Source organism: Microtus pennsylvanicus, chromosome 8, assembly GCF_037038515.1.
Source record: "Microtus pennsylvanicus isolate mMicPen1 chromosome 8, mMicPen1.hap1, whole genome shotgun sequence".
Classification (NCBI taxonomy): Eukaryota; Metazoa; Chordata; class Mammalia; order Rodentia; family Cricetidae; genus Microtus; species Microtus pennsylvanicus.
Window position 1 is genome coordinate 105,160,325 of NC_134586.1, and position 27,134 is coordinate 105,187,458.

Consider the following 27,134-nt stretch of genomic DNA (forward strand, 5'->3'; position numbering starts at 1 on the left):
CTTACATCTTAACCCATTTCCATTAATCTGTGTATCGCCTCCATGTGCCAGTGGCTTACCGGCTAAAGTTCCGGCATCCATCTCTGGTAGTGGCCTCATGGCTTCTCTGACTCTGCCCATCTTTCTCCCAGCATTCAGTTCTGTCTTCCCCGCCTACATAAGTTCTACCCTATCACAGGCCAAGGCAGTTTCTTTATTCATTAACCAAGAAAACCAACACAGACAGAAGGACCTCCCACACCAATGAGTATAAGTAGCCTGCAGGCAGAAGGCATGGGCAACATACACCAGGGCTGCATAAATCAGAACGGGGGGGGGAGGGAGGGGACAGGGAGTAGTAACTAAACCAAAGGCAGTGAGGGTGAGGGAAGGGACTGGAAATGCAATGCTGCACCCCACCACGTAAGCTTTATTCAGGCACTGTGGGACCTCCATTCCCAGAGACAGAAATCACTACAGAAGTGGTAGTTAAATTTATAAAAGGGTCCCAGGCCCAGCCTTTGTAGGGGCTGATCCCAGATGGCTAATGCTACTGCTTGGCCTTCCCCTGCACCACCACCCGCAGCAGGACATGCCAGAGTCACCATCTTCTGACTCAGAGAGGTCTGCCGGACTCTCAGGATAATGGGTGAGCAAACAGCGCAAAGCCCACCAATGTTCACCATGCACACCTTGCAGCTGGCCTTGCAAATGTGGCACTGAACTGGGTTGGCCACATGTAGGGAACAATGCAACCAGGGATCCTGATGCCTGAAGAGCAGCAACCATGACCCTTCAGGAATAACCCACGGGGAAATGGATAAGTGTTGAAAATGCATTTGGTCAAGAGCATAGGATTTTTTTAATTTACTAAAGAGAAAAAAAAAACACACTAATGGCTGATTTTTTTAAAAAAAAAAAAAAAGAAAGAAAGAAAGAAAGAAATGAAACTAAGAACCTCCCTTGTCACCTCTCAGGTTAAGAAAGGGGTAAAATGTTGGCTTATACAATCCACTGTAGCATGTAGCCTGAAAAAATAACTTTTTGTTAAAACAAGAAAAACCAAGAAGATCTTGAACACTCTTGGTCCTTCAAGGAGCTTGGATTTGTCAGCTAAAAGTAAAAAGTAAACTCAGGTCCATACATACATCTTTTAAAGCAGTCAGACTGGCCGAGCCATCAGCAGAATGGGATGTCCTGGGACAGAGATGAGCCTCCCCGGCCCACCAGCCACGTGTCTGAGAGCAGAAACCAACGCTCATTTCCACAGCTCATATATGCAAAGCTGAAGCCACTCCCAGAAGTCCGACCACAAGCGGTCATGCTGTGGGTCCTGGCCCACAGGCCAGCAAGGGCATTCAGCCACTGCTTGGCCTGCTTCTCTAGACACAAGTGACATCTGTGGGTTCTTGAGGGTGGGTGGCAGGCTAGGGAACATGAACACACACACATCAGGCCCACTTTTTCCTCTTGCTGGCATCATCGAGACACAGGTTCATTGTTTGCATCAGATAAGCTACAGGGACAGTCACTGAGCCACTGATGCCCGAGAGGCAGTGCATCAAGACACCACACTTTATAAAGCCCATTGAAGTTGGGGTGCTCCAGGAAGAACAGGGAGAGGCGAGGCTCAGGCTGCAGCGCATCTGGCTCCAGGTAAATTTGACACCGTGCTCGAAAGCATTGGGTAGGTTGGGTTTCGACATTGAGGACATAGCTGATGACATAACTACCTTCTAGGTTGGTAGGGTCCAAGGCACAGCCAAGTCGAGGTAAGCCAGAATCCAGACTGGAGGCTCACTCTCAGGTTGGATGCCATAGTGCTGCGAGGTGTCTCAGTCTGACTGCTGGGCAGCTTTGGGTCTGACTTGGCATTGAAGTGGTCAGAACCCCATCCCAGGACCAGGACCAAGCTGTGTGGTGAGGTACTCGGGGAGGGCAAGGTGTCCATATGAAAGTCTCACAACGCTGAGTGTTCTGTCTGGAATTACCTCGGGGGAGTAGACCTGAAAGCCTTGCTTCACAGGTCAAGGATGGAGACCTGAGAACCAGGCACCAAGGCTGCCAGACAGCAGGTGGTGAAGCACTCATTGTCTGCCTGGCTGGGAGCAATGGGCAGATGGGCAGGTTGTCATCTGAATGTGTAACAACCTCCTGGCCAGCAATCCAGCAGCTGCACCCTTTCAGGGCTTGGTCCAACTCCAGTCATAGTGCCTTCCTCTATACCTGCGCTGGACCCAGATCCCACATCTGCCTCCTGGCCTCAGTGACTCCAGCCCAACCTCCCCTCCCCTGCCTCCTGCTGAGCCCCAAACCCCCGAATCTATTTCTCAAGTCAGGAATTTTAGCTGGTTTAATTTTTGTTTTTGGAGACATAGTTTCATTATGTATCCCAGACTGGTCTCAAATTTTCTACATAGTCCAAGATAGTCTCCAACTCATTATCCCCTCTCACCCTCCCAAGTCCTGGGATTTCGGGTACGTGTCACCATGCCCACCTGGCAGTTTCAATGGTCTCGTTATGAGGGGGGAAGTGGGAATCAGAGTATAAGAAAGGAAAATTATAAGAATCTTGTGAAGCCAGTGGGATTCTCGGTGAACATCGCCCAGGACAAAAGGGAAATGAAGGATCCTATAAGTGTACTTTCATACATTTTAAGCTGCTTTAGTGATATTAGTTATTACAAACCTTGAATGTCATTTAACACACTTCTCAAGGGTGCCAAGATGTCCCTTTTCTGAGAAACCATTTTACTCAGACTTTACAAATATCCCTATAGGTGTAATGCAGCAGCCCATTCCAGTAAGTGCAACACTAAGAAGACAAAAACTAGATGATCGCTTCAAATATGATGACGCAGAAGATGAAGAGGAGGTAGAAGGAAACGGAATCGATGCAATTAAGGCTTTGCTTCAGTGCCTACGAGGCTCCAGCGGGCCTGAAACCCCACTCCCTCTCCTACTAAGCTCAGAAAGCTACAGTGGCTCTTGCAGGATGAAGTTCAAGCTTGAGCTGGAAAAGAACTGCCATCGGCATGGAAGCCTTGCATGGCTAATCAGCATACAGTAAGATTCTTTGGTTCAAACACAGCAGCCCAGCCTCTTCCCTCCCAGAGCACAGCTGGTTCTGTTGCTCTCCAGCGCCCCCCGCTGGTCATTAACCGTGCTCGGTTTATTCTGGGATCCACCGAGTTCGGGAAGTGGGTGGGGTGAGGAGGTCCCAGGTCAGAAGGAGGGGGGGGGGGTCACTGTGCACCCTACTTCAGCGGCTCCACCCGCAGCCACAACCCGCCCTCCGCGCGCAGGATCAGCTCCGGCTTCCGGCGCGGCGCCTTGTCGTCGGGCAGGAGGCGGAAGCGCAGCAGTGTCAGCGCCACCGCCACCTTCATCTCGCTCATCGCGAAAGTCTGTCCTATGCAGTTCCTGCGGGAGGGCGGGGTGGGGGACTCGGATGCACCGGGACCCAACCAAGCACCATCAGACCCAACCTGACCCGGTCCGGGCGGCGCATGGTCAGCCCTTCGCCTTCCATCCCCAGGCTCTGCAGACTTACCCGCACGCCCTAAGCAGAAGCTGGGAAGAAGACCCAGAACCCAGCCACCCCAACTCCTATTCCCACTGAAAGTCCCAGACTCTGGCCCATCCAGCCTCACCTGGGCCCCGCGGAGAAGGGAATAAAAGCCAGAGGTGATCTCTTCTGAGGGTTTTCTGGGTCAAAGCGGAAGGGGTCGTAGGTCTGGGGGAGAGGCAAGATTAGTCTTCTAGGTTGGGTCTCTGAACACAGCCAGGCAACCCCAGAAAAGGCAGACATGGAAAGAGGAGTGACAGCTTGTTTCCAGGATAAGGCCGAACCCCTCCCCAGGTCCCAGAGATGCCTGAAGGATCCCCCACCTCAGGGTCTGGCCACACTGAAGGATTGTGATGAATACCAAAAATGCTGACGACACAGATGTTCCCTGTTGGGCAGGAACATCCAGTCAGTATCAGGTCTGAGCTGCCCCTAGGGACCATCACCATACTCAGGGGCCTCCCCTCTGCATCTCCCCTCAGCCATGTCCCTGAGGCACCTTTGGGGATGACCCTGCCATCAGGTAGCGCAATATCCTGGGCACAGCTGCGCAGAAGGTCTATGACCGGAGGATGCAGGCGCAGACTCTCCTTGATGCACATGGTCAGGAAGGGCAGCTGGGCCAGGTCGTCCCTGAGGAAGCCAACACACAATTATTCAGGAGCAAAAACAAAGCCCTGCTCAGCCTCACTGACACGCAGTTGGATTCTTACCACTTCCCTGGCAACCTTAGTTCTGTAATAAATTATATTCCAGATGAAGTCAATAAGTCTGCCGGTCCCTTTGTCTCTAGCTATTAAACAACTATGAACTCCTGATAGCTCCCATTCCACTTCCCAAGTTAGGAGGTCACAGGTGTCAACTGAGATCTGTATCAAAGATTAACCCCTCCCCCATCACAAAAAACATCAGAAAAAAACCCTGAAATATTTCTAATTAAAGCATAAACTTCCAAATTGATCCTTAAACCATTTGATAAACTTGCAATGCAAGCTTTCAAATTTTTATACGATGACCTGAATGTGGTGATCCTCACGAAAGTGAAGTGTGGAAGATCAGGAATAAATAAGTAAATGGACAACCTGGGCTATAGGAGACCTTGCATCAGAAATGATTTATATAACGAAATAAGAGCAGAAATACAGATCCTTAAAGGCCACAAAGTTATTTAAATGAAAATATGTATTCCCTGGGAAAGTGGTGATGGGAAAAAGGACCCTTTACTATAAAGGTATCAGGTTCTCTCTCTCTCTCTCTCTCTCTCTCTCTCTCTCTCTCTCTCTCTCTCTCTTTCTCTCTCTCTGTTTTTTAAGACATGACTTCTAGGTGTAGCCCTGACTGTCTTGGAATTTGCTTATAGACCAGACTAGTGTTGAGCTCAGAGATCTGCCTGCCCCTGCCTCCCACATGCTGGGATTAAAGTCATGTGCCACCAACATCACCCAGCTAGTCCTTTCTATATTAATTTTCAGTACTATCCATTAACCCTTTAGCTGTATTTGTCTTTTTAAAATGCATATTTGCATTTTTAGACATGTATGTAATACATATTATCCTGGAAGGGCTCTCTCGTCTCCTCCCTCTCCCTCTGCCCTCCCTTTGCCCTCCTATGTCTTATCTGTTTGGGACCTGATGAAGTTAAAGTTGCTTGAATGAGCATGGCGGGGGAGAGAGAGAGAGAGAGAGAGAGAGAGAGAGAGAGAGAGAGAGAGAGAGAGAGAGAAGATGAATTTGTATTTTAGAACCTAAAAATTCTTTCCCAGGGCTGAATTTCACAGAGCCTTGCATGACAGACAAGGGTCCAGCACTAACTGCATCCATTCTCAACAACGTTATTCCAGTCGGAAGAGCTAAACTTCATGCAGAGGCAAGCCAACTTAAAAATTAAAGATGGAGCCAACCTACCAGTCACTAAAACCTATTACAAAACTGTAGTGATAAAAATGAAAATAAGTTTTTAAAAACTAAAGTTACTAAGGAGACCTGTGGACTATAGAGGTGAGGTGGGCACAGGACAGTCCACACACTCCTGGGAAACGGGCAAACAGTTTGGAGGAAGATGTTAAGAAAACTGGCATTAAGCAAACTAAAAGAAATTAAATGCAGCCAGCCGAAGAATCCCAGGATTGGAGTAGAGAAGGCAGGAGGACCAGAGGTCAAAGTCAGCCTCAGCTACAGAGTAAGCATTACTTCAGCAAGCAGAGTCTCAATAAATAAATAGACAGATAGACAGACAGACAGAAGATGCATTCAATGCTTGCACACCATGGTTGCCCATACCTTTAAATCCAGCACTTGGAAGACAGGCAGGCAAATCTTTATGAGTTTGAGACCAGCCTGATTCACACAGCAAGTTCCAGGCCAGCCAAGGCAACACAGTGTAACCCTATCTAAAAAAATTCTTAGCCCCTCCAAATACAGCCCCTCTCAAGTACATCAGGAATACTAAAACTATAAGTTAGGGATCACGTCTATTGTACCAAAGACTTGTCATCTCTTCATGGTGAGAATATTGAAAATCCTTTTTTTCCCTCTTGGTATTTTCAATGAACAAAATGTTACCGAAAAGTAGACCAAGATATAGGATGGAATTTCACAAGGATTGAAAAAGAAGTGTTCCACTGATTGCTGTAGGAAAGGGAGCAAGGGAGGTAAAGGGGAGGGGATGGGGGAATGAGAACATGAAAGAATGAGATGGTGAGGGGAGGGAGAAGAATGGAGTGGGAGAGGAATAAAAGAGAGAGCTTGATAGAGAGAAGCACTATGGGGTGAGGGAGAAACCTGGTGCTAGGGAAACTTCAAAGAATCCACAAGGATGACCTCAGCTAAAAATACTAGCAATAGTGGAAAGGGTGCCCAAGCTGGCCTTCCCCCGTAATCACATTGGTAAATACCCCAACTATCATCATAGAGCCTTCATCCAGTAACTGATGGAACCAGATGCAGAGATCCACAACCAAACACAAGGCAAAACTCTGGAAATCCAATCTAAGAGAGGGAGGAGGGAATATATGAATAAGGGAGGTCAAGGCCAAGATGGAAAAATCTACAGAGACAGCAGAACCAAGCTCATGGAAACTTATGAACTCTAGACAGACAGCTGTGGAGCCTCCATGGGATGAAACTAGCCCCTCCACTATGTGGGAGACAGTGGTGAAGCTTGGACTATCTGAGGGTCCCCTGGCATTAGGACCAGGATTTATCCCTGGTCCATGAGTTAGCTCATTAGAGCCCATTCCCAATGGTGGGAGGTCATGCTCAGCCTTAATGCAGTGTAGGGGCTTGGTCCTGCCCCAACTTAATGTGCCAGACTTTGTTGACTCCCCATCGGAGCCCTTACCCATTGGGAGGAGTAGATGGAGGGTGGGCTGGAAGGGAGGAAAAGGAGGTGAGAGGAAGAGCTGTGATTAGAATTAAAATAAAGAAAAAAATTAAAAAGAAAAAAGAGGTGTCCCTGAACTACAAACAGAAGAATGGTACAACAGCCAATGGAAATTCATGAGACGGGAGGAAGAGACTCAAGAAAAACAAACTGGGTTTGAAAGCAGCCATAATGAACCCTACTATGCTATGTGCAATGCAATCAAATAAATGAAGAGACACCCAAACTCGGCATGACATCCCTAATACAAAGGTGTTAGGATACTGTGAGTCAGCCTTGGCTGCATAAGCACACCCTATATCAAAATCTCAGAAGTAGCACCACATTATAGTAACAGCTCCAGAGACAACATGGACCGGAGCTCACCACTCAATCTCCTCGGGTTCTCGGTCCCTCAACAGCTCCTGTACCTCCTGCCGGCAGCGCTCCTGGTATTCTGGGTGCCTTGCCAGGTTATACAGGATCCAGGAGAGCCCACTAGCTGTGGTGTCATGGCCTGGAGGGTAGACAGACAGGCAAGCTTGGGTCTCTGGCATTTTTTAGCAGGATGGAGTAAAGTACCCAGAATGAGGTCCCCAGAGAATGATGGGGAAGGTATGGATGGACAGAATGGAAGGATTTCAGATTCCCCACAATACCTACATGGGATTGACAGAGCTCTACCTTCTCTGGAGTCTCACACAGGGACCAGGGACTCTCACCTCCAAACATGAAGGTGTCAGCCTCTGCCCGGATGTCCTCATCAGACAGCTCCTTTCCATGTTCATCCTAATGCCAAAGCAAGACCCTTGATTTATACCATATCTGAGGTGATAAGAGACAGGTTCTGATACCCACTGTGCACACAGGATGCCTCCATTTCTTCCTTGGTATTCTGTCCCCATCAAAAAAGGTACCTCTAAAATATATCCATCATGTGCCTAATTTTCCTAAGCACCATTTGTAACTCCCCAGTACTGTGCTGATCAAGTCCAGCATCTTCAATTTATACACAGAACATTAACATTCCTATAACACAGATCCCATATAAGCCCACATGGCTACAGATCCCACATAAACCCACCTTGGCCAGCAAGAGCACATCAATGAAGTCCAAAGTCTTAGATTTAGTCCTGGATTTCAGGAACTCGTCAACACTTTGGCTGGAGAGAGTGCGGCGTCTCTCCCTGATGACAGCATCTGTGAAGTTGTGCACCAGGTCACAGGCCTCGAGGAAGCGCCGCCCATCAGCAGTGCGGTAGTACAGGAAGTCCACATACAGGAAGAGCTGCTGGGACCTTTTTACCATGAGGGAACTGAGCTCCAAAATGGCAGCAATGTATTCACTGGGAGACCTGCAGTTGAGGCCAGAGAGGAAGCAACTTAGCACACACAAAAACCCCAGAGAAGCTCCAGCCAGAGTCCCAGGTCCAGGATCCATCCTGAAAAGAGCATCCACAAAGCCCAAATTCTATTTCCTGTTCCCCACGAGTAGCTCCCTGATCCAGGTTTCCAGGGCATAAATGGACATCATTTCCTCTTCTAATTCACTCAGCATCTGCTCCTGCTCTTCTCCCTTGGTTTCTTGTGACTCTGCCCAGGCTCAGACCCTCCTCTCCTGGTTCCTTGCATCCTATATCTCCATGAAGCTCCTTTGCTGATCAAATTGTCCAAGCTCGCTGTAACTAGGACTCCCCTCTGTAAGACACTTTCTCTTACGACCTGGGAAACTCAGGATGGAGTTCACACCCTTCTGGCTATGTAATGCCTTTAAGATCTGGCCCCTAGCTGGAAATGGTGACTCTTGGCTGTGATCCCAACACATAGGAGGTGGATGCAGGAGGATCAGAAGCACAAGTCCAATATCATCTACATAGTGAGCTCCAGGCCAGACTAAGCACAGATTGAGATGAACTCAAGAAAAAAAAGAGAGGGAAGGGAAGGGAAGGAGAAAAAAAACGTGGTACTGTCTAATGTTCCGCAGTGTTTAACTTTGAGACTCTACATTACACTGAGCTACACCAAAGATTAATAAAGCATATTCCTGTGTATGTCCGAGATGGTGTTTAGTCTCCAGATCAAATTAAATGAGTGTTTAAAGCCCACACTGAACATGGACAGCTTCTTCCGACTAAACGGAGTCACATGGATGAGAAGGGAAGAAGGAAGAAGCTTGCTGGCACAGACATGTTCTCTCTGCACTTCTCTGCCATGATGGTGGGAACATACCAATCCCCACCATGATGGACTGAAACCACAGAATAAACTACATCTTTCCCTCTTAGCGTGTTTCATTTGCAATATTTTACTATGAAACTGTAACACGCCCTTCAGTGTCCTGCCGAAGATGCCTCCTTCTGAACTGCCTCTTTCACCCACTACCTCCTACCCCTCCTTGCCTTTATGCACACCTCCCTAGACGAACAACTCATCCTCTTTTTTCCTGTCCCACTTTTGACCCAACTCCTGAGGAGTCTCTTCTACTCTCTATAGGCAGCCCTCCATCTCCAAACTACTTCCTAGTACCTGCCCCACATTCCAAGGCTGAGACAGGGACTCACTCTTGACAGTTGCTGTCAAAGCCAAAGAGGCATTTCTGCAGACTGTCCAATGTCATGAGGCTGATGTTCTCAAACATTTCCAGTCGTGCACTGCCCTCCAAGGCTAGGCGCTTCCACTTGTCCTGACCAGAGGAGGGAACAGACATGGGGTTAAGCCTTTGATCCTTGAGTCCCTTCCCAACCCTAAACACTGGAACAGGCACCTGACCCCAGAGAAGAACGAGTCTGGTGGGAGCAAAAAACAGTACAGGCGAAGCCCTTGGTTCACCTTCTGTGTGCTCTTTGTCTGCTTGCTGCCTTCTCCTAGGTCCTGTTTGTCAAGTCTTCAGCCACAGTTAAGCTCAGGATCGATTACCCAGTAAACTATAGAAGTGCTCACTCTGCCATTCACACTCGCTTACCTTTGTAAACTTGGAGAACACTGACCTCTCCTACCTTTGGTTTCATCATCCATAATATAACAGTCATATGCCCTCTGCCTCACAGCAATATGGAAATTACATCATTCAACATAAATGGTAGACCTGATATAGAATATTAATTCTATATGCAGAAGGTGTTCAGTAAGTGTCAACAGTGGTTACCATCCTCAATAGTATTATAGCTGGCTACAGAAATGGCCCCAGTTTTCTCTAAGTCCTCCATTCTCAGAATTTGCAATGTGTCCATATAAAGTTTCGGCTTTCACCCTTTTTGAACCAGCATTTTACATGCTTGAAAACCCAGAGTGAACTCAGCTCTACCCAATACCATTTTTAAATGAGTTTTGACCATAATCTTGACCCCTGCCCAACCAACATCTCCCAGAAGGACCTAAGTTTTTTGAGACAAGGTCTTGTTGTTAATGTAGTCTGGACTGGCCTGAAATTCACAGTCTTTCTTCCTCAGTCTCCCCAGGCTGGGATTGAGAAGTGCCTCACCATGGCCATCTTAGGGGCAACACAGTCTAATCTAGTATTCTACAGAGAAAGAGCTACATTGATAGTCAGTGCTAACCAGATGACTGACTCTCCAGGGCTTCTGCAAAGGAGAGTAGATACTGGTCTGCTAGGTGCCCCATCTATATGGAAAGAGTATGACTCCAAGATGTCCTTCTGATCACCTTTTAAGTTCAGATTATTATCCTCATTTTAAAGATGGGGAAACTGAGGTTTGGTGAGGAAAACTGATGTCCCCAAGTCCATGCAGCAGAAACACACCTTCAGACTACATCTGGCGGAAGTCACTCCCTGTTCTGCAGTGTTCTTTGTGGGACCCTGGGTTTGAGGAACTCACGTGCATGATGTTCACGCTCTTATTAAAATTCTTCACATAGGGCTTCAGGATGTCAAAGTGGAAGGCGGGCGTCAGCAGGCGGCGATGGTGGCTCCACTTGTCACCTGAACTCAGGAAGAGCCCATCCCCTAGAAGGGAAGCCAGGGCAGTGGGCAAAGGTGGAAGCTTCCTCTGATCCCCAAGGTGTCCCCTGATCCTCACCTTGAGGTACTCACCCAGCCAGGGCTTCAGGAAACGTAAGAAAGTCATGTCCTTGGGGGCCACCGTAGCTGCCATGAAGAAAGACAATCAGGGGCCATAGAGAGGGTGAAAGGTGAACTTTGGGAGAGGGTGGGGACTCCCAGCCCCAGGGCTCCAAACACAGGAAGGTGGGAAGGGAACAGGGACAAAGAAAGCAGGGAAGAGGGAGGAGGTGAGACAAGACCAGATCAGACTGCAGCAGCAGAAAGAGCAAAGGTCATCCCAGCAGGGCCCCAGCATGCCTTCACATGGCTGCTACATGGTCCACTCTGTCTTCCATATCTGAGCTCAGCACAGCACTCTACAGGCCTTTGCAAAGACCTAGGACACACTTTCATTAGCAGCTCCCTGACATGTCCTGACACATCCTGGTATATATGACAGGGGCACATATCATACGACCTGTCATAGACACCACACACATGATATTCCCTGACATGACACACACTGGTGTGTAAAAGTCTGGCATGACCTAATTGTGCCTTTCAGATTGGCATTGAAATACGGTCTCTTTTGAGTCCCAAATGTGTCCTAGATATGTCCCAGACTCCTCTAGTTCTCTCCTCTATGCCACACTAAGCATTAAGCTTTCAAAATTAAGGGTGCCTCTATTCTCAGAGCCAAGTGCCAACTGGGAAGAAGTTGTCTCTGCCTTCTCCAGTCATCAAGCAGCCCCAGGACCAACCAACCAGACACAGCTAACCCATCGGGACTCCAGTGGACATCCCCTGCAGTACTCAGCATACCACCTCTGTCCCAAACCATCTCCAGTTTGGGGGTCTCTTTTACAAAGGTGGCCGGGACAGCCAAGACTCATTGAACCGGCAGGTGGGGAGGAGTTCATGTTGTGTCACGTGCCTCCCCCAACCTCAGCTGTTCACCTAGGAGGCACCATCTTACAGGAATGCTGTTTATGTCATTGGGGACATGAGAGAAGTAAAAAGGCATTGTATTGTTCTGTACTATACAGAACCATTTGCACTCCATATTCTGCAAGGAATCTGCATGCACACATTGTAAATAGTGCAATGTTGCAAGGAACCACTTATTCATCCCAGCAGCCCAGAGCTGAAATAATCACACAGAAACTGTATTAATTAAATCATTGCTTGGCTCATTAGCTCTAGTGTCTTATTGGCTAACTCTTACATCTTAATTTAACCCATTTCTATTAATCTGTGTATCTCATGGGGTCGTGGCCTGCCAGCAAAGTTTCAGCATGTCTATCTCCAGCAGCGGATCCATGGCATCTCTCTCTCAGCCTACCTTCTTCCAGAATTCAGTCCACTTGTCCCTGCCTACCTAAGTTCTGACCTATCACTGGCCAAGGCAGTTTCTTTATTCATTAACCAATAAAAGCAACACATAGACAGAAGGACCTCCCACACATTGCTAATAGTTTGAAGTTCTGAGGTAACTATGGGAAATACCAAGAAGAATGGGAGACCCACATCACAGAGCCTCATCAAACTCAGAGTCTTTAGGAATGTTCGAACCAGCAACACACTTTGGATCTCAGAGGCAAGACTAATCATGGAACCAGAAGGTTGGGACTGGGGTCTGGAAGTTCTGCTTGCTTTTGCTGCACACACAGAAGACAGTCGTGTTTAAGGCTGTTGACTCACTTACTATCTTCTCAGAACACAGACTTGGTAAATTATGAGCAATTTAAAGATTCAGTCACTGGAGAGATGGCTCAATGGTTGTGAGCACTTGTTCCTGCAGAAGACCTGGGTTTAGTTCTCAATATCCACATGACAGCTCACGATCACCTGTAACTCTGCTTACACCCTCTTATGGCCCCTGAGGGTACTGCATGGTACACACACACATTCATGCTGGCAAATAATCATACATATAAAATAAAAACAGAAAAATAAATAAATAAATAAAAATAAAATAAAAACAAAGGCCTGGCACAATCATGTACACCTGTAATACCAAGACCTAAGGGACAGAAGCAGATGGATCTCTGTGAGTTCAAGGCCATCCTGATCTACAAAGTGAATTCCGGCCTACCTTATACAGTGCTTCAAATAAACTAAATAAATGCCTCAAAAAGAAATCATTTTTAAGAGACTCTGGATCCCCGGGACTTACTGACCAGACAGTGTAACTCAACAGGTGAACTCCAGGGCAATGAGAGATCCCACCTCGATAAGGTATGAAGAGGTCCCAAGGATAGCAGCTCAAGTTGCTTGCTGTCCTCCACATTCATGCACACACACGCATGCACATGGCACCCACACACATGCATCCACAGGTACATGCATAAACATATACACACAAAAAGATTCTTCAAAGGGAGTTTTGTTTTTCCTGTTCTAGGTTGCAACCCATGACTTTGTCCGTGGTAGACAAGTGTTCTACTGCTGAGTATATCCTCAGCCAATACATTCACTTTCCTGGCTTAGATCATACTTAGGGTTGAACTTCCCTCTCTTACAGCTCAAGCAGATCTCAGCAGCAGAACCTTATCCAAGTTCACTCAGCTACAGAGAAATGGCCACCGTTGCGAACAGCCCCCTCTGCTGCTCAGCCTGCTCATTCCGAGGATAGTAAGGACTTGGACAAGAGACAAAGAAAAGGCCAAGTGTTGGGATCCTAAAAGAGATACCTGAGGCATGGAGCAGGGGGGCAACAAATGCAGGGTCAACAAGTCTCAGCACAGGGATGACGGGTCCCAGCCAACAGAGTTGGACATCTCGGAAGGTCTGGCCCATTTCAGTCACCAACTGCATGCCTTCCTCATTGTTTTGAATCTGGGGAGGGAAAAATTTGAGGCAATCCAGGCAGAGTGTTTCAGATGTTCCCACCCTCTGCCCACCACGCAGCACCTCTCACCCTGCTACTTGGATTGTTCATCTGTGTCTCTTGATAAGTTAATCTGAGTTCAACTATGAGTGTCCCTTCCTGTGTCCTGCATCTGTTTACACGCCTCTCTGATGTACCACTCTCATCTCTTTGTGACCTAGATATAGATAATTGATGGATCAGTGGACAGACAGATACATTCATATACACAGATTTTGAATAGTAGTGACAGAGGTATGAACTATTTCATAGAGGGATTGGAGGAGATAGATAGATGATTGATAGATAGATAGGAGATAGATAGATAGATAGATAGATAGATAGATAGATAGATAGATAGACAGACAGACTGACTGACTGCTGCTAGTTATACAGAAAATACATAGACAGATACATGATAGATAACATAGATACATGGAGAGGTATGATAAAAAAATGACTAGAGAAGTGGGTCTAAATACATACATGTGTGTGTATGTGTGTGTGTTTATCTCTTTACCATAATTCTGTTTCCTTTGTCTTTCTCTTCATTTCCTTCATCTAATCATCTCTCTCTCTCCCTCTCTCTCTCTCTCCCTCTCTCTCTCTCTCTCTCTCTCTCTCTCTCTCTCTCTCTCTCTCTCTCTCTCTCTCTCATCTCTGGGTATGTGTATTTCCCTTTTTCTTATGGGATTTTTCCTTTCTGGCTAAATCACCTCTCTCCTCTTCTCCCCCTCATCCCTTCTATCCTCCCCTCCAGTTAATTTCGTACCACACACCTCCCTTACTTGTCCCTAATCCCAGCAGAGCCCACTGACACCCTCTGGGCAGGCATCTCCCTAGATTTACAGCAAAGGATCATGAAGGTTCCCAAATCTTGGTTCCCAGATCAGGAGAGATGTGAACTTGGAAGTCATCTAAAGGGGAAAATGACGGTCAGCTCAGGAGCTGGACCCTGAGGTAAGGAGGCAGCTTTAAGTAAGATAGGGGAGGGAAGATGGGAGAGGGTGGCAGGGGAATCATGTGGCAAGATCAGGGGAAGGAGGACCCAGCAGCAGACAGAGGAGTCTCGGGGAGCTCAGGGGAGACCAGTGAGGACATCAGCCTGGACCCAAACAGGAACTTCTGGGAAAGATAGAGAAGCCAATACACCAGAGAGCATTGAGGAAATGAATGAGACGGAGCCAGGATCCAGGGATCTAGAGATCATAAGGGTGACAGAGAAGAGAGGCAGACCAGAAAGGGACAACCAATGAAGAGTACTCTTTGTCCATAAGAAGATGGCAGAGTAAGCAGGCTGGAGGTTTAGTGCAGAAAGAGCCATATTGGAGGTACACGGATATGAGCTGACATATCATCTGACTGGACAGCATCACTGTGGATAACGCATAGAAGATGGGAGTTTGCAGTCATCGAAAGCAACAATTTTCCAAATATCGAAAGGAAATTGAATTGTCAAGAACCTCAGACTGTGACTCTTGATGGGAATCTGAATGAGGTGGAGATGAAGGGGAACGGTCAGAAAGCTGGTAAGTTAGAATGTACAAGGATGGAGATGCTGAGGGGACATTGAATGAGAGGGTAAATGAGAATGTTGAATGATAGTGGGCTCTGAAGAGAGACAGTAGTACTTGAACAAACATCAGTAGACGGGATATCTATAGTATGAGTGAAAGCCAAATCCAATCTGTGGTTCTGAAATAGAGAGCCAGTGTAGCATGGAGCAAGGGGACCCAGAGGTACTGAGTAGGAACTCCCTACCCCCCCGATATGTAGCCATTACGAATGAGGTCGGAAGGAAAGTTGGGCGTGCTGCGGTGTGGTTCTGGAATAAATTAGTTGCCTCACATGCACAGACTCCAAGTGCTTCAGATAATCGCTAATGCATCTTCAGGACAGTGGGCAAGATGAGAAAGGAGAGTGGCCAAGGGGTTGCGGGGGAAAAGAAACTATAATCTCTCTTCTACCCCCAAAGAGCCCCTATAGGTGGAGGTAAGAAATCACGGCTGATTCCAACAGGGCAAGCAGCAACCCAGAGAGTCACAAACACTGATCTGAAATCAAGAGACACAGGCCAGGCAGGGCAAGACCTTGAACATACTGCAGAAAGGCCTCAAATCTAACAATGAGAACTGAATATACCAGGGATGTCCTTGCTCTGCGCTGCCTACCATGGGAGCTGCTGAATGTGACGAGTATCCAAGATTGAGAGGAAATCTCAGTCCTGTTGAGAATGTGACTGGAGCTGGTGTACAGGTGTGACAGAAAGGCAAAGGGATGTGCTGGTGTGATGAGCAGACGGGGGCTCACTTTGCCTCCCTGGCTTCTGGCTGCCTCAGACCACTCCTGACCTCTCCTGACTCCTAGGGAGCACATCCACCCAAAGCCCCAGTCCTGTCTGCTGCTATACTCACCAGGCCCAGGTGACCCAAAAACCAATTCCTTCTAGGGGACTCAGGGAAGCATCTGAGGCGGGAGCAGTTCTCACAGAATGAGTAGGTCCAGGCTAGAATTCTGGCCACCAGCCAGGAAGCCGCTCCAAGCAACAGAAGATGCCATGGAGAGGCCAACACGGAGGTTGGGTCCAGCCCAGAGACACTCAGCTCCAGCATCCTGCAAAGCTATCAACACAGCGGGGAGATTATGAGGCTCTGGAGAAAGACTGGAAAACTCCAGAATTACTGAGCAAGGGCGCAGACTGTGCGTTTGAAGCATAGCAAGGAAGGAAGGGGAGATCCACGCCCTCCCAGGGAGAGAGAGTAAGTGCTCGAGAGAAGGACCAGGAGAGGAAGGGACACACAGACAAGAGCTGTTCAGAGTCTGAAATAGCTCAGCCTCAAGCGGGTGGAACTGGCCTCAGGCAGTTAGTTACCCAGAACCCAGGGTCGCTTATGCCAGCTGGCTCCAAGGAGACACCCCAGTGCTGTTAAGCCGTTCCTGATCAGCAGCAGGACCCTCTCTTGCCTCACACCCCAGGATTGTACCGTATTTCAGGGGCAGCCTGTACCTCAAAACTTTCCCACTTCTGTGAAAAGCATTCATCCTCTGCTTCCTAACTGCAGGGAGCTGTGTAGGAGGCTGGGCTGCATCTGGGCTGAACCAATCACTCACAAGCTCAACCACTTCCTTCCTGCCTGGGCAGCAAGCCAAAACTAGTTGGGCAAGGTCAGCGTGGAGTGCAGCAGAACTCAGACGCACTGCACGCAAGGGGACCTTTTGGCTGCAGCTCTTCTGAGTCAAGGCCAAAGGTGACTCTGGGTCATCAACTTTACAGCCACCCCTGCCCTTCCAAGCCCAGTGGTCTACAGATTAAACCCACGAAGGCAGAAGTACAGCTGCCAAGAAACCTGGCTCAAGATAGGACAGTTCCAGAGCATCTCCCCAGATTCTCTGCACAACCGGCAGCATGCAGAACTTCTCGCTGCTGAACTGCAGGACTGGCTCTGGAGTGCACAGCCTGGCAGAGTTAAGACCTATCCTCCAGCAGCCCAGTATTCCATACTACAGCAGAGAATCTAGCCAGGGCCAGACCGAGGAGATGAAAGCTCCAACTGGGAAAACACACCGGAGGCTGGAGGCTCATAGTTCAGAGTGGAAGTGTGGAGGACCAGAGGGAGCCGGAAAGAGGCTGTAGCTGAGGCAGTACAGGCCAGGAAGAGCAAGGCTGAGGTGAAATGGGGCGCTGCCCTTAAAGGTGGCTTATGTTGTCCAGAAACTATCCTTAATGGCCGTGTCTTGGACTCAGCAGTTGCTAAACCCACGCAGGGTCATACTCCGCATTTGTTAGTTAACTAGGAGGGACCAGTAGGCCCCCAAAGCAGGGACATAAAGAACGATGGCGGTAGTTGACTGGCATTGATACAGAACGATAAGGGCAGTGGTCGGCACACAAATCCAGATGGGTCAGCTCAGGGCTCCCTAAACCAGAAATGAGGGGCAATGGTGGCTGAAAAGTTTCTGCACCCCGATAAACTTCTCCGCCGATGCAACAATCCAAATCAGACCAAATCAAACTGAATTAGAAAAGGTTTAGTGACTACCAGCACTCCCAGGTGGCCTTTCAGACCTCCAGAGAGAGGAGACAGGGAAGGAAGACAGGAAAACCTTGTCACATGTTTGTTCTCTGGGGGGCAATTTAAATACCCTGTAGGAGTGGTCTTGAGCATCTCTGGGGAGGGGTCATCGTTTGGTAGGCTTTCTCCTGGGTGGAGTCTGAGCTGAGGCAACTCCCAAGGGAGGGGGCTTGGGATGGAACTTCCACCCAAACAGTGGCTAGGGTCCAAGATAGAGAAATCAGAATAAAGCAACTTCATGCCTTCCTTCCTCCCCAGGGGATTTTCCAGTGTTCTCCCACTTTCCTGATAAACTTTTCAACTTCACTGTAAAGTACTTAAAAACACATGCAAATTCTTGCAATTATACAACTACTTATAGAACTGAAATCTGAGTGAAACAGACATCTGAGGAAAGCACCTTTTCTAGAAGATTCCATACTGGAGGAGACACAAGGAAGGGCAGTATAGGGACCACAACAGTCTAAAGCCCACATTTGTCAGGGCTGAGACCATGGCTGTGAAGCTTGACCTGGCCTTTTTACCTTTTATTTTATTTTACTTACTTGATTTATGTGTAGGGGTATTTTGTCTGCATATATGTCTATGTACCACATGTATGCCAGATTCCAGAAGGTTTGCAGAGAAAAGGGTATCAGATCCCTGAGACTGGAGTTGCAGAAAGTCTCAAAGCACCATGTGGGTGCTGGGAATTGAACCCAGCTCCTCTGGAACAATAGTCAGTGCTCTTAACCTCTAAGCCATTTCTCTAGACCTGGATGGCCCTTTTTCAAGGAGTATATTCTTGTTTTCTTCCTTGTTCTGATTAAACTCCTGACAGCTTTCTCTACTACTGTGTCCCAACCAAATTCTTCCCTTTCAGGAGCACAGGAACTCACACTGCTGCCGGAGCTGAGAGCAGAATGAACTGGCTCAAGGAGCCTCCTCAGGACATTGTGAATCTTTGACCTGATACAGGACCTGAGATCAAACACTGACTTTCAAAAGCTGGAGGAAGTCTGCTCTAAAGACACAGCTTCAGCATCTGTCTGAAGTCCTACCAGGCGTCTGAGGCCACACAGACTTTAGCCTTTCCAAACCCATAATCACAGGTGCCAATTTCTAAAAATAAACCTGCTAAGGTATAAGTACACAAAGATTACACCTATAATCAGGCCATTTAGGAGATTGACGCAAGAGGAATATGAACCAAGGCCAACCTGGGCTACATATGATAAGACAAATGTATGACATATAGCAAAATTTAATCTTCAGATAAATTACATACACCCTGATATAATGGTCACAATAGTCAATCATTACTGTCATCTTGACTGGATCTAGAATCACCATGGAAGCAGACCTCTGGGGGTGCCCAGGAGAGTCTTTCCAGAAGGGTTGCATGGCCACCCTGAAAGTGGACAGCTTCATTCCCAGGACTGTGTTCTCTGGCTAAATAAAAAATAAGGAAATGAGCCAAATACCACACATAATTGTTTGGTTGAAAGCCTCACCTCAGTTCCCTAACACCCCTTTATACAAAAAGTCCAGATTGTTTGCCTGAGGGCTTCACCCCAGCTCCTGGCATAAGCTCCCTCCCCTGGGAGTTGCCTCAGTCCAAACTCCTCCTCAGAGAAAGCCCACCAGACAGTGACCCCTTCCCAGGGAAGGTCAAGACCACTCCCACAGGCTGTTTATATGCCCCACCCCCACCTCAGGAATGAACACTTGGTCTCTGGGTTTCACATGGTCTTTCCCTCTCCATGTTTCCCCAGCGCCACCTGGGAGTAAGGCCATCTATTAAACATGCGCATCTTTAATTCATTTTAATTTGGTTTGATTGGGATTATTTGCATCAGCAAAAAGGCTCCTCTAAGAGAAAATACCTAACAATAATCTCTTTGCTCCCTGACTAAGATATCATGTGACCAGCTGCCTCATGCTCTTGCCTGAATCCCCGGGTGAGACACAAACCACACTCAAACACCTGTTTCCGCAGAGAGGTCCTTTATTAAGCGGGGAAGAAATCAAAGTGGTTGCTTTCTGACTCAGAAAGAAAACAGCAGCAAATGTCCTTGCAGGTGTAATTTTTAAGCGAAGAAAAAGGGGAAGATCCGTGTTAGAATGGATTGGGGTGAGGAGGGAATGGGAGAAGGGAACAAGGGAAAGGGAGAAGGGACCAAGAGAGAGGGGGAGGAGGCATTACTGCCTCTGGAGGGAGAGGCGGCACATAGGCAAGTGACAGTTTGTAAAGGAAAAGGGGGCAAACCCATGATAGGATGAGGCATTTCATTTTAATTGGGCATGTTAAGTAGGTAAACCAAAGGGGGCTTTTGATTGCTGGACTTTGTGTAGTCAGCCACAGAAGGAGGAAGTGACCAAATAAAGGGATAGACTTTGGTGACTAGCTTTAGGAATGTAAGCTAGGGTTTTGTTTTGCTTTGCTTTGCTTTGTTTTAGCAGGGCAGAAGGAATGGGGAGAAAGGCAAGGCCTGCCAGAATCACATGGTTGAGTGAGCTAGAGTCCCTTCGGCTCAGAAAGTTTGTATAAGGGGTGAGGTCATAACCTGGCCATGTGGTTAGGAGGAATTTCACTGATTTGCTGAAGGAACATGGAGGAGTTTTGAATTCGGTGATATAAAATCCCAGATTACTGTAAGCAGTTCTGAACGAGACGTGCTGATGAGTGTTCAGAGACCACAATGCTGGGAGAAAGAGCGATGTTCCCAAGGATTCAGAGGGAGATAGAATGTTTTTGGGAACTGAGCTAGGAGACATCCATTTTAACATCAATTGTGTATTTTTTTTAAGCCATACTCAGCTGAATCTCTGTTCTAGCCTTTGTTTGTTTGGTTTTGTTTTTTATAAACAAAATTGTAGGGCACATGGGCAGCAAAGATGGCGTCAAAAGGAAGTCAGACGGGCGGACCCTGAATCATTTACACCAAGACCTGATTGGACACCAGAATCAGGCAAGATGATGTCAGCGTGTGAACAGCTTGTGGACAATAGAGTAAATGTAGGGTTCCTGAGCATGTGATAGGGTGACCTCTACAATGATTGGCTGCCTCCCTTTCTCCCCATGGCCCTGTGGTTTTTTGCTTTAAAAGATCTTTACTGCTTTGATTTGACTCCCTGCTGGGTATATCTCCAGGATCAAGGGAGGCTGGGGAATGGGTGAGCATTGCACTTACCTTTCCTCAGACCCAGCTCATCCTCATCCAGGTGGGCTAAGACCCTGCACCTGGCACCCAATGTGGGGATCGAACCCACAGCCCTGAGATTTAAGAGTCTCATGCTCTACCAACTGAGCTTGCTGCACCAATGCCCACCTTGCTCTCCCCCAGAGGGGTTTCTAGGACATATTGATGGACAACCATGCTCTGGTGACTTCCCTTGAAGATGCCTTCTCTGTTCTCTCCTAAGCCTATCCCCGGTGCTTTTCATGTTTTAACTGATGGAGGTCAGACAGGCTTTGTATATGAAGCCTTTAGGAACCAACAAGAAACACCAAGTTATGAAGGGTTCCAGCCTTGTCAGGGGTGAGCTCAATATAAGAAGACGCTTGCTATAATCATGGTCCCTCAAGATATTCAAGAGCCCTTTAATTTATATTCTGACAGCTTATATATGGTTAATTTACTTCCCCACCTTCCCCAAGCACTTGTTAAACTGGATGATGACCCTATTTTCCCACCCTCAGGGGCTTGTTGGAAGGATTCATATCCAACATTTAAGAGGACAATCAAATCTCCCCAGATTTCTATCCATGGGAAATAATTGGGCTGATCAACTAGCTACCGGCCCATAAGCACTGGATCTTTTATTTTTACAGCAAGGAGACTTATGCCAGGCACTTGGAGGAAGAATGCTGTTTTTATGCTGACCACTCTGGTGTAGTCACTCAAAATCTCGATGAGATCAGGAAACGAATCAAGGAGAGAAAAAAGGATTTAAGTACTAGTTGGTATAAACAATAGTTTGACTGGTCCCTCTGGTTAATCACGCTAATTTCAACATTACTGGGACTGCTCATAATACTTACCCTGATCTGTACTTTTGGGCCCTGCATATTCAACAGGTTAGTTAAACTCATAAGTGTAAATCCTGGTCTCTGACCTATGGAGGTCCTGCTCCTGGGCCCCTTGCACCTTGACCCCTCCCCAGAAAAGGTCAAGACCACTCCCCCACTCTATTTAAACTGCTCCCCAAAAAACAAGCATGTGTCGTCTCTGTCCTGTCAGTCTGACCGTCCGTCCCTTTCCGGTTCCCCTCCCTCAGGGCCACCTGGGTCACAGGAGTCCAATTAAACCTGGATATCTTTTAATTTGGTTTGTTTTGATTTGGCTTGATTGGGATTTTTGTGTCGGCAGAGAGCTCGTGCTAGGAAATATTCCTAACAATAAGGACTAAAACTCAGGAGGTCCAGCCCACGGATAAGCTCATTATAAGCTCAGTGCCGAAGACTCCCACTCTGTTCTGGGCAAACCTTAAGGAAAAGGTGCCAAAGGGGTGGACCTCATAAAGAGATGCCCCTGAGCATGAACCTCAAAAAGAGGTGGGCCTAATTTAAAAACAAAAAGGAGGCATCTGTAGGGCACATGGGCAGCTAAGATGGCACCAGAAAGAGAGTCAGATAGGGTGACCTCTAAAATGATTGGCTGGCTCCTTTTCCCCCATGGCCCTGTGGGGTTTTTGCTTTAAAAGATGTTTACTGGGCAAAAGAGCCTGGGGAATGGGCGAGAGATGCACTTACCTTTCCTCGGACTCAGCTCATCCTCATCTGGGTGGGCTAAGACCCTGCCTGCACATAATATTTCTCTTGATTATTTGGGAACCTCACAGCAAGCACGCCCATCTCGCTCACCTCCCAGTTCTACCATGTCTGCCCCACCTCTGCCGTGCTGCAAACCTAGAGAGTTGTTGCCCTGGAATCAACTTTAAAGGCACACAGAGGCCATGGGGGCTACAGTCCAAGGGAACCAGGCTACATCTCAGCCTGGCAACAGAACTTGGCAGCAGCACACTGGTTTTTCGAGAACGAAAGATATGAAAGTGATGGGAAACTTGGAGGCTTGCAGAAAGCCACGGAAGGCTCATGCATTATATTAAAATGTGAGCCCTCTGAAGTGAGATGGAGACCCCACACAGTGCAGATGCTAAGAGCTTTAAGTATAGAGTGGAGCTGGTTCATGAGAGAGACTGTTTGCTGTTAGCAGCAGATTGAAGGGAAAAGGCTGCCGACAAGCTGCTGGAGCAGAAATGATTCCATCAGGAGCCCCGGATGCTGGCTGGACATGCAGTGGCAGGATTTTTTTTTTTTTTTTTTGCTTGGTTGGTTGAACGGTTGGTTTTGTTTGTTTATTTCCTCTGCTGGTGTTAGACTCAATCTGTGCTCATTACTTTTCTATATTATTCCCTTATGACTGGGCTATTTATTCTATACCATTGGGTATTGGAGATATGTAACTTGGTCATTTTATTTTATTGCATATGGGCTCATAGTTGAGAGGGCACCTAAGAGACTTTGGACTTCCGACTCTTAACCAGTAGAGGGACTAAAGCAAACACTTTCCAGAGTCAATGAGTTGTGCACTGTGAGATGAAATGAAAGTTTATGGGCCAGGACCAACATCTGAACGTTGACCTCTGCTCTCCATGTGCGTGCCCAGAGCTCCACACACAAAAAGTAGTAAAACAATCATAACCGGGGCTGAATGAGTGGCTCAGCAGCTAAGAGCATTTGTGACTTTCAAAGGACATGAGCTGCTTCTCAATACCATGTTAGGCATCTTACTAACACATGTGACTCCAAATTCAAGGCTCTGACACCCTCTCCTGGCTTCCCTTGTCACCTGTGCTGAGGAACAATATGGTCACACAGACCCAAAACAGACACACAACGTTCCCAACTGAGTCGACCCCAAATTTCACCTGACCCCTCTATGTTGCGCAAAGTTCTCTGGATGACATTTATACACCCTGCAAGCACTGCTGTGGATTAGTGTGATCTGAAAACTATGCAAATCAAAGGTGGTAGTCACTCCAGCCTACGTAGTGGAGTCAGGACTGGGTCGTGCCTACTTGGAATCTCTCTGAGACTCAGCGCTTCAGTCAATGCAAAACTTGTTTGTTACAAAACTCAAAATGAAATTTTTTCCAATTCCTTCAGTGAGTAAGTAACAGGAAAAGAGAGTAACGATACAGAGTCAGCTGGGCATGAAGCTGCGGAGGTCCAGACTGGGTTCAAGCCCTGAGACGGGGAAGGGGCGTCAGAGCAAAGAAGTGACTTACCCAACCCCCAGATGAGTGGCGCAAATGGCGGTCCCAGAGTAGCTTCAGCGTCTTTATTTCTATATCAAAACCAAGCATGCTTTTCCAAACTAACAAACTAGCTTTCCCCATCCTCCAACGTTAACGTCTGGCAAAAACAAATATGTCAAGTATGTTTTTCCCAACTTTTACATCAAAACATTTTTAAACCCAAAACAACACTTATCATTTTGCTACCTTGGCCAAATACTGATCCAGGTACATCCTGTCTTTAGACAACTAAAAGGTGATTGACGTAGGCCCACATTTTCAAGAACAACAATCACTTCAAAACGGATTTACAGAAATAGGGGTGGTCTTCCTTCAATTCTGTCAGCACTGAATCAGAACAGCTTCTGCGTCTGAAGTGACAGCCGACATCCCCAGATGAGAAACCTGAGAAGCATTGGCTCCCAAAGAATTTTAGGGAGAGATACGCTAGGAAAAAAATGGCGTTTTCAGGAAGATCATATCTGTCCCTTGCATGATTGACAAAATGACACCAAAACCACCAAGAGAATGATCAATGTTACAAGAGAGAGGAGAACATGCAGGCCATGCGGTCCCAGCAGTACTCTGTGCTGTCCAGAAGTCCACTGGTCCTTTCTGAGTGAGGCTGTCCCTGTGGGCTTTTGCCTCATCTGGAGACGCAATGAACAAGCACTCATGTACTTGTCCAAAACTAGGTCACACGGCTTAATGAAGCTTAATCGGAGAACACATGCACCATGTGACAGGCCTGGAACTCCAAACCGAAAACTAACGAAATAATTAGAGACAAAATTCAGTCAAGAACATAGGGACTGTTAGATGGATCCGCAGTTAAGAGTATTTATTATACAATCATGAACAGAATTCGGATCCCAGTATAAACAAAAAAATGAGCATAGTACACATACCTGTAATCCCAGGGGAGTGGATGCAAGAGGATTGCTGGGGCTCAGTGGTCTCTAACTGAGACAAGAAAATGGGAACCCTAGGTTCAGAGAGACTCTGCCTCAAAGAACTCAGCAGAGAGTGATTTTTAAAAAATCCTCTTCTGGCCTTTGTACACACAGGTGCATTTTCCAAAACACACAAGTGTGCATATACTTATCCACAAACAGATCTATCTAAACGAGTAGAGAAAACTAGACAAAAATAAGCATATGTTGCACTTTAGTTTTAAAGCTGTTTATCAAGACAGGAAAATGTGACACTCTAATTCTATTTATTCTTTTTTTTTTTGAGACACACTTTTGATGATTCCAGGATTGTCTGTAACTCACTATATAGTTGAAAATGACCTTGACTTTATCTTCCTGTATCCTTACCCCAGTGCCTAGAGTACAGGCATGTGCTTCTGTGTCTAAAACTCTGTTTTAATTTAAGTCTTATGATGAGAGGGGACTGTTCAAAGTTCAGAAATGATAGGGAAGGGATATAAAGGAGATTCCCCCTACATAGGTGGAAACTTCAGTGGAATACATCACTAGGGAGAAGGAAGTGTGTGAGCCTACTAGTGTGATCTCATTTTAAATCTAAGTTGCCTTAGTGACCTTGAAGATTGCAAGTCATCATTTAACCTCATCCTCAAGGGCTCCAAGACTCCTGTCTCCTGAGAAACGGTCCTTCAGTTCTACCATATTCCTTTAGCTATGACACGAGAGAGCTAATGCAATGGCCCATTGCTGTAATCGTGGCTGAGGCAGGAAAATCACTAAAGATGGATTGCAGAGAACAATGGAGTTGGCCTGACCTAACAGCTTTAAAAGAAATATGTCATAGATTTTTCAGGTTCAAGTCCAGGGCTCCTGGGGCACAATGCGCCTTTCAGTCCCTGAGAGACCAAAGCACCCCCCAGGCAGTGAAGCATGCAGGCTGCTTTGTGTTTCTCTGTATGTTCCCTTAGAAGTCAACGAAACACGGAATTTGACAGGACAATTGGTCTTAGTCATTAATCTTGTGCGCCCTGTATAGCTTGCAGACGTCATTGTATCCTGGCAACTAAACCTGTATTGATTTTGACAATTGCTATTATATTATGTTTCTAATAAAGGTATAAAAGGTCTGATTGCTTTCAATAAAATTGCCACAGATTAAGTTTTACTGTGGACCCTCTAACTGGCCTGGTTACATTCATCATGAACATATCAGGTGACCTTGGTCTGGTAAGTAAGCATAGGTGATTACATGGATATAAACAAAATGATGATGGACATGTAATACACTTAAGAGTAGGCTTTAGAATATAGAGCAGAGCCTCAGACCTGCCCGTGAACTGGATCCCTCTCCTCCTCAGACACCTACAGTTGCTTTCATCTCTCACAGGCTTTCATCTATGTTTGGTTGGTTATGGATGCTCTACAAGCCCCCAACACAGTACAAGCTCCATTCATATTGATCTTAGTTTCCCAAAAGAACATTGCTGATTAGACAACAGACATTCTCTGTAAGACATGGAGAAATCAGGATGGAAATAACCTGGAAACTTCTTCTGTTCTAGCTAGCTTCCATTGTGCCAGAGAGTGTTAACTGGGGGTGGAAGGGTCACCAATAGAATTACCTAGCACTTGACTGAATGCTACAGTACAGACTTTCTGAACAAGATGTGTGGATTGATGCCATGGTGGTGTGACTGCTTTGATAGCAGCCAAACACTTTCTTGGATTTTCAGTTTGAGCCACAGGAGCAGTCAAGCCTGGAAATGTAAACCTGATCAAATCACGAGTGGGAAGATCATGGGCCACAGGGGAGCCTCAGGACCATTGTTTTGATTAACAGACATGTTGTCAAACTGTCTCCAAGATGCCTATGTCTATACTCATACAGTAGTGTTACTCTCAACCTTGGCCAAAGAAACATCTTTTTGCTGTGAGCAGCCGTTATCTAAGACCCTCATAACTAGTCAAAGAGCTGGAAATGCGGTACTGTTGAATGCTCAGCCGTAAATGTGACAGTGACATCCCACCCCACTCATGAGACTCAGAGACCATCAAGGAAGAGGAAGGAGA

General features: G+C 46.9%; 1 protein-coding gene across 4 annotated transcripts; it reads right to left on the reverse strand.

The window, feature by feature from the left end:
• Positions 1 to 824: 824 nt before the first annotated feature.
• On the reverse strand, positions 825 to 16,868 carry LOC142856588 (cytochrome P450 4F5). Of its 4 annotated transcripts, none has more exons than XM_075984222.1 (13): positions 16,650 to 16,806; positions 16,192 to 16,398; positions 13,602 to 13,746; positions 10,960 to 11,013; positions 10,745 to 10,872; positions 9,470 to 9,591; positions 7,993 to 8,263; positions 7,631 to 7,697; positions 7,296 to 7,425; positions 4,047 to 4,180; positions 3,871 to 3,935; positions 3,633 to 3,715; positions 825 to 3,402 (listed from the first exon to the last, which is right to left on the reverse strand). In XM_075984222.1, exons 2-13 carry the CDS (start codon positions 16,387 to 16,389, stop codon positions 3,237 to 3,239), a joined length of 1,563 nt encoding a protein of 520 aa, XP_075840337.1. In that variant the 5' UTR covers positions 16,390 to 16,398; positions 16,650 to 16,806; the 3' UTR covers positions 825 to 3,236. The 4 variants fall into 4 exon arrangements, with proteins under 4 accessions (XP_075840337.1, XP_075840336.1, XP_075840335.1 ...); XM_075984221.1 differs by having other exon boundaries at positions 2,317 to 3,402; positions 16,785 to 16,868; XM_075984220.1 differs by having other exon boundaries at positions 3,105 to 3,402; positions 16,192 to 16,390; positions 16,785 to 16,833.
• Between the last annotated feature and the right edge of the window lie 10,266 nt (positions 16,869 to 27,134).

Bases quoted from the DNA above. Each gene is read 5' to 3' on its own strand.
- LOC142856588 (XM_075984220.1), bottom strand. From the start codon at position 16,819: ATGAATGCTTTTCACAGAAGTGGGAAAGTTTTGAG. The intron at 9,592-10,744 runs GTGAGTTCCTCA...TCCTCTGGTCAG, and splicing joins AGAGCGTGAACATCATGCAC to GACAAGTGGAAGCGCCTAGC. The intron at 8,264-9,469 runs GTGAGTCCCTGT...CCTCAACTGCAG, and splicing joins TTTGACAGCAACTGTCAAGA to GTCTCCCAGTGAATACATTG.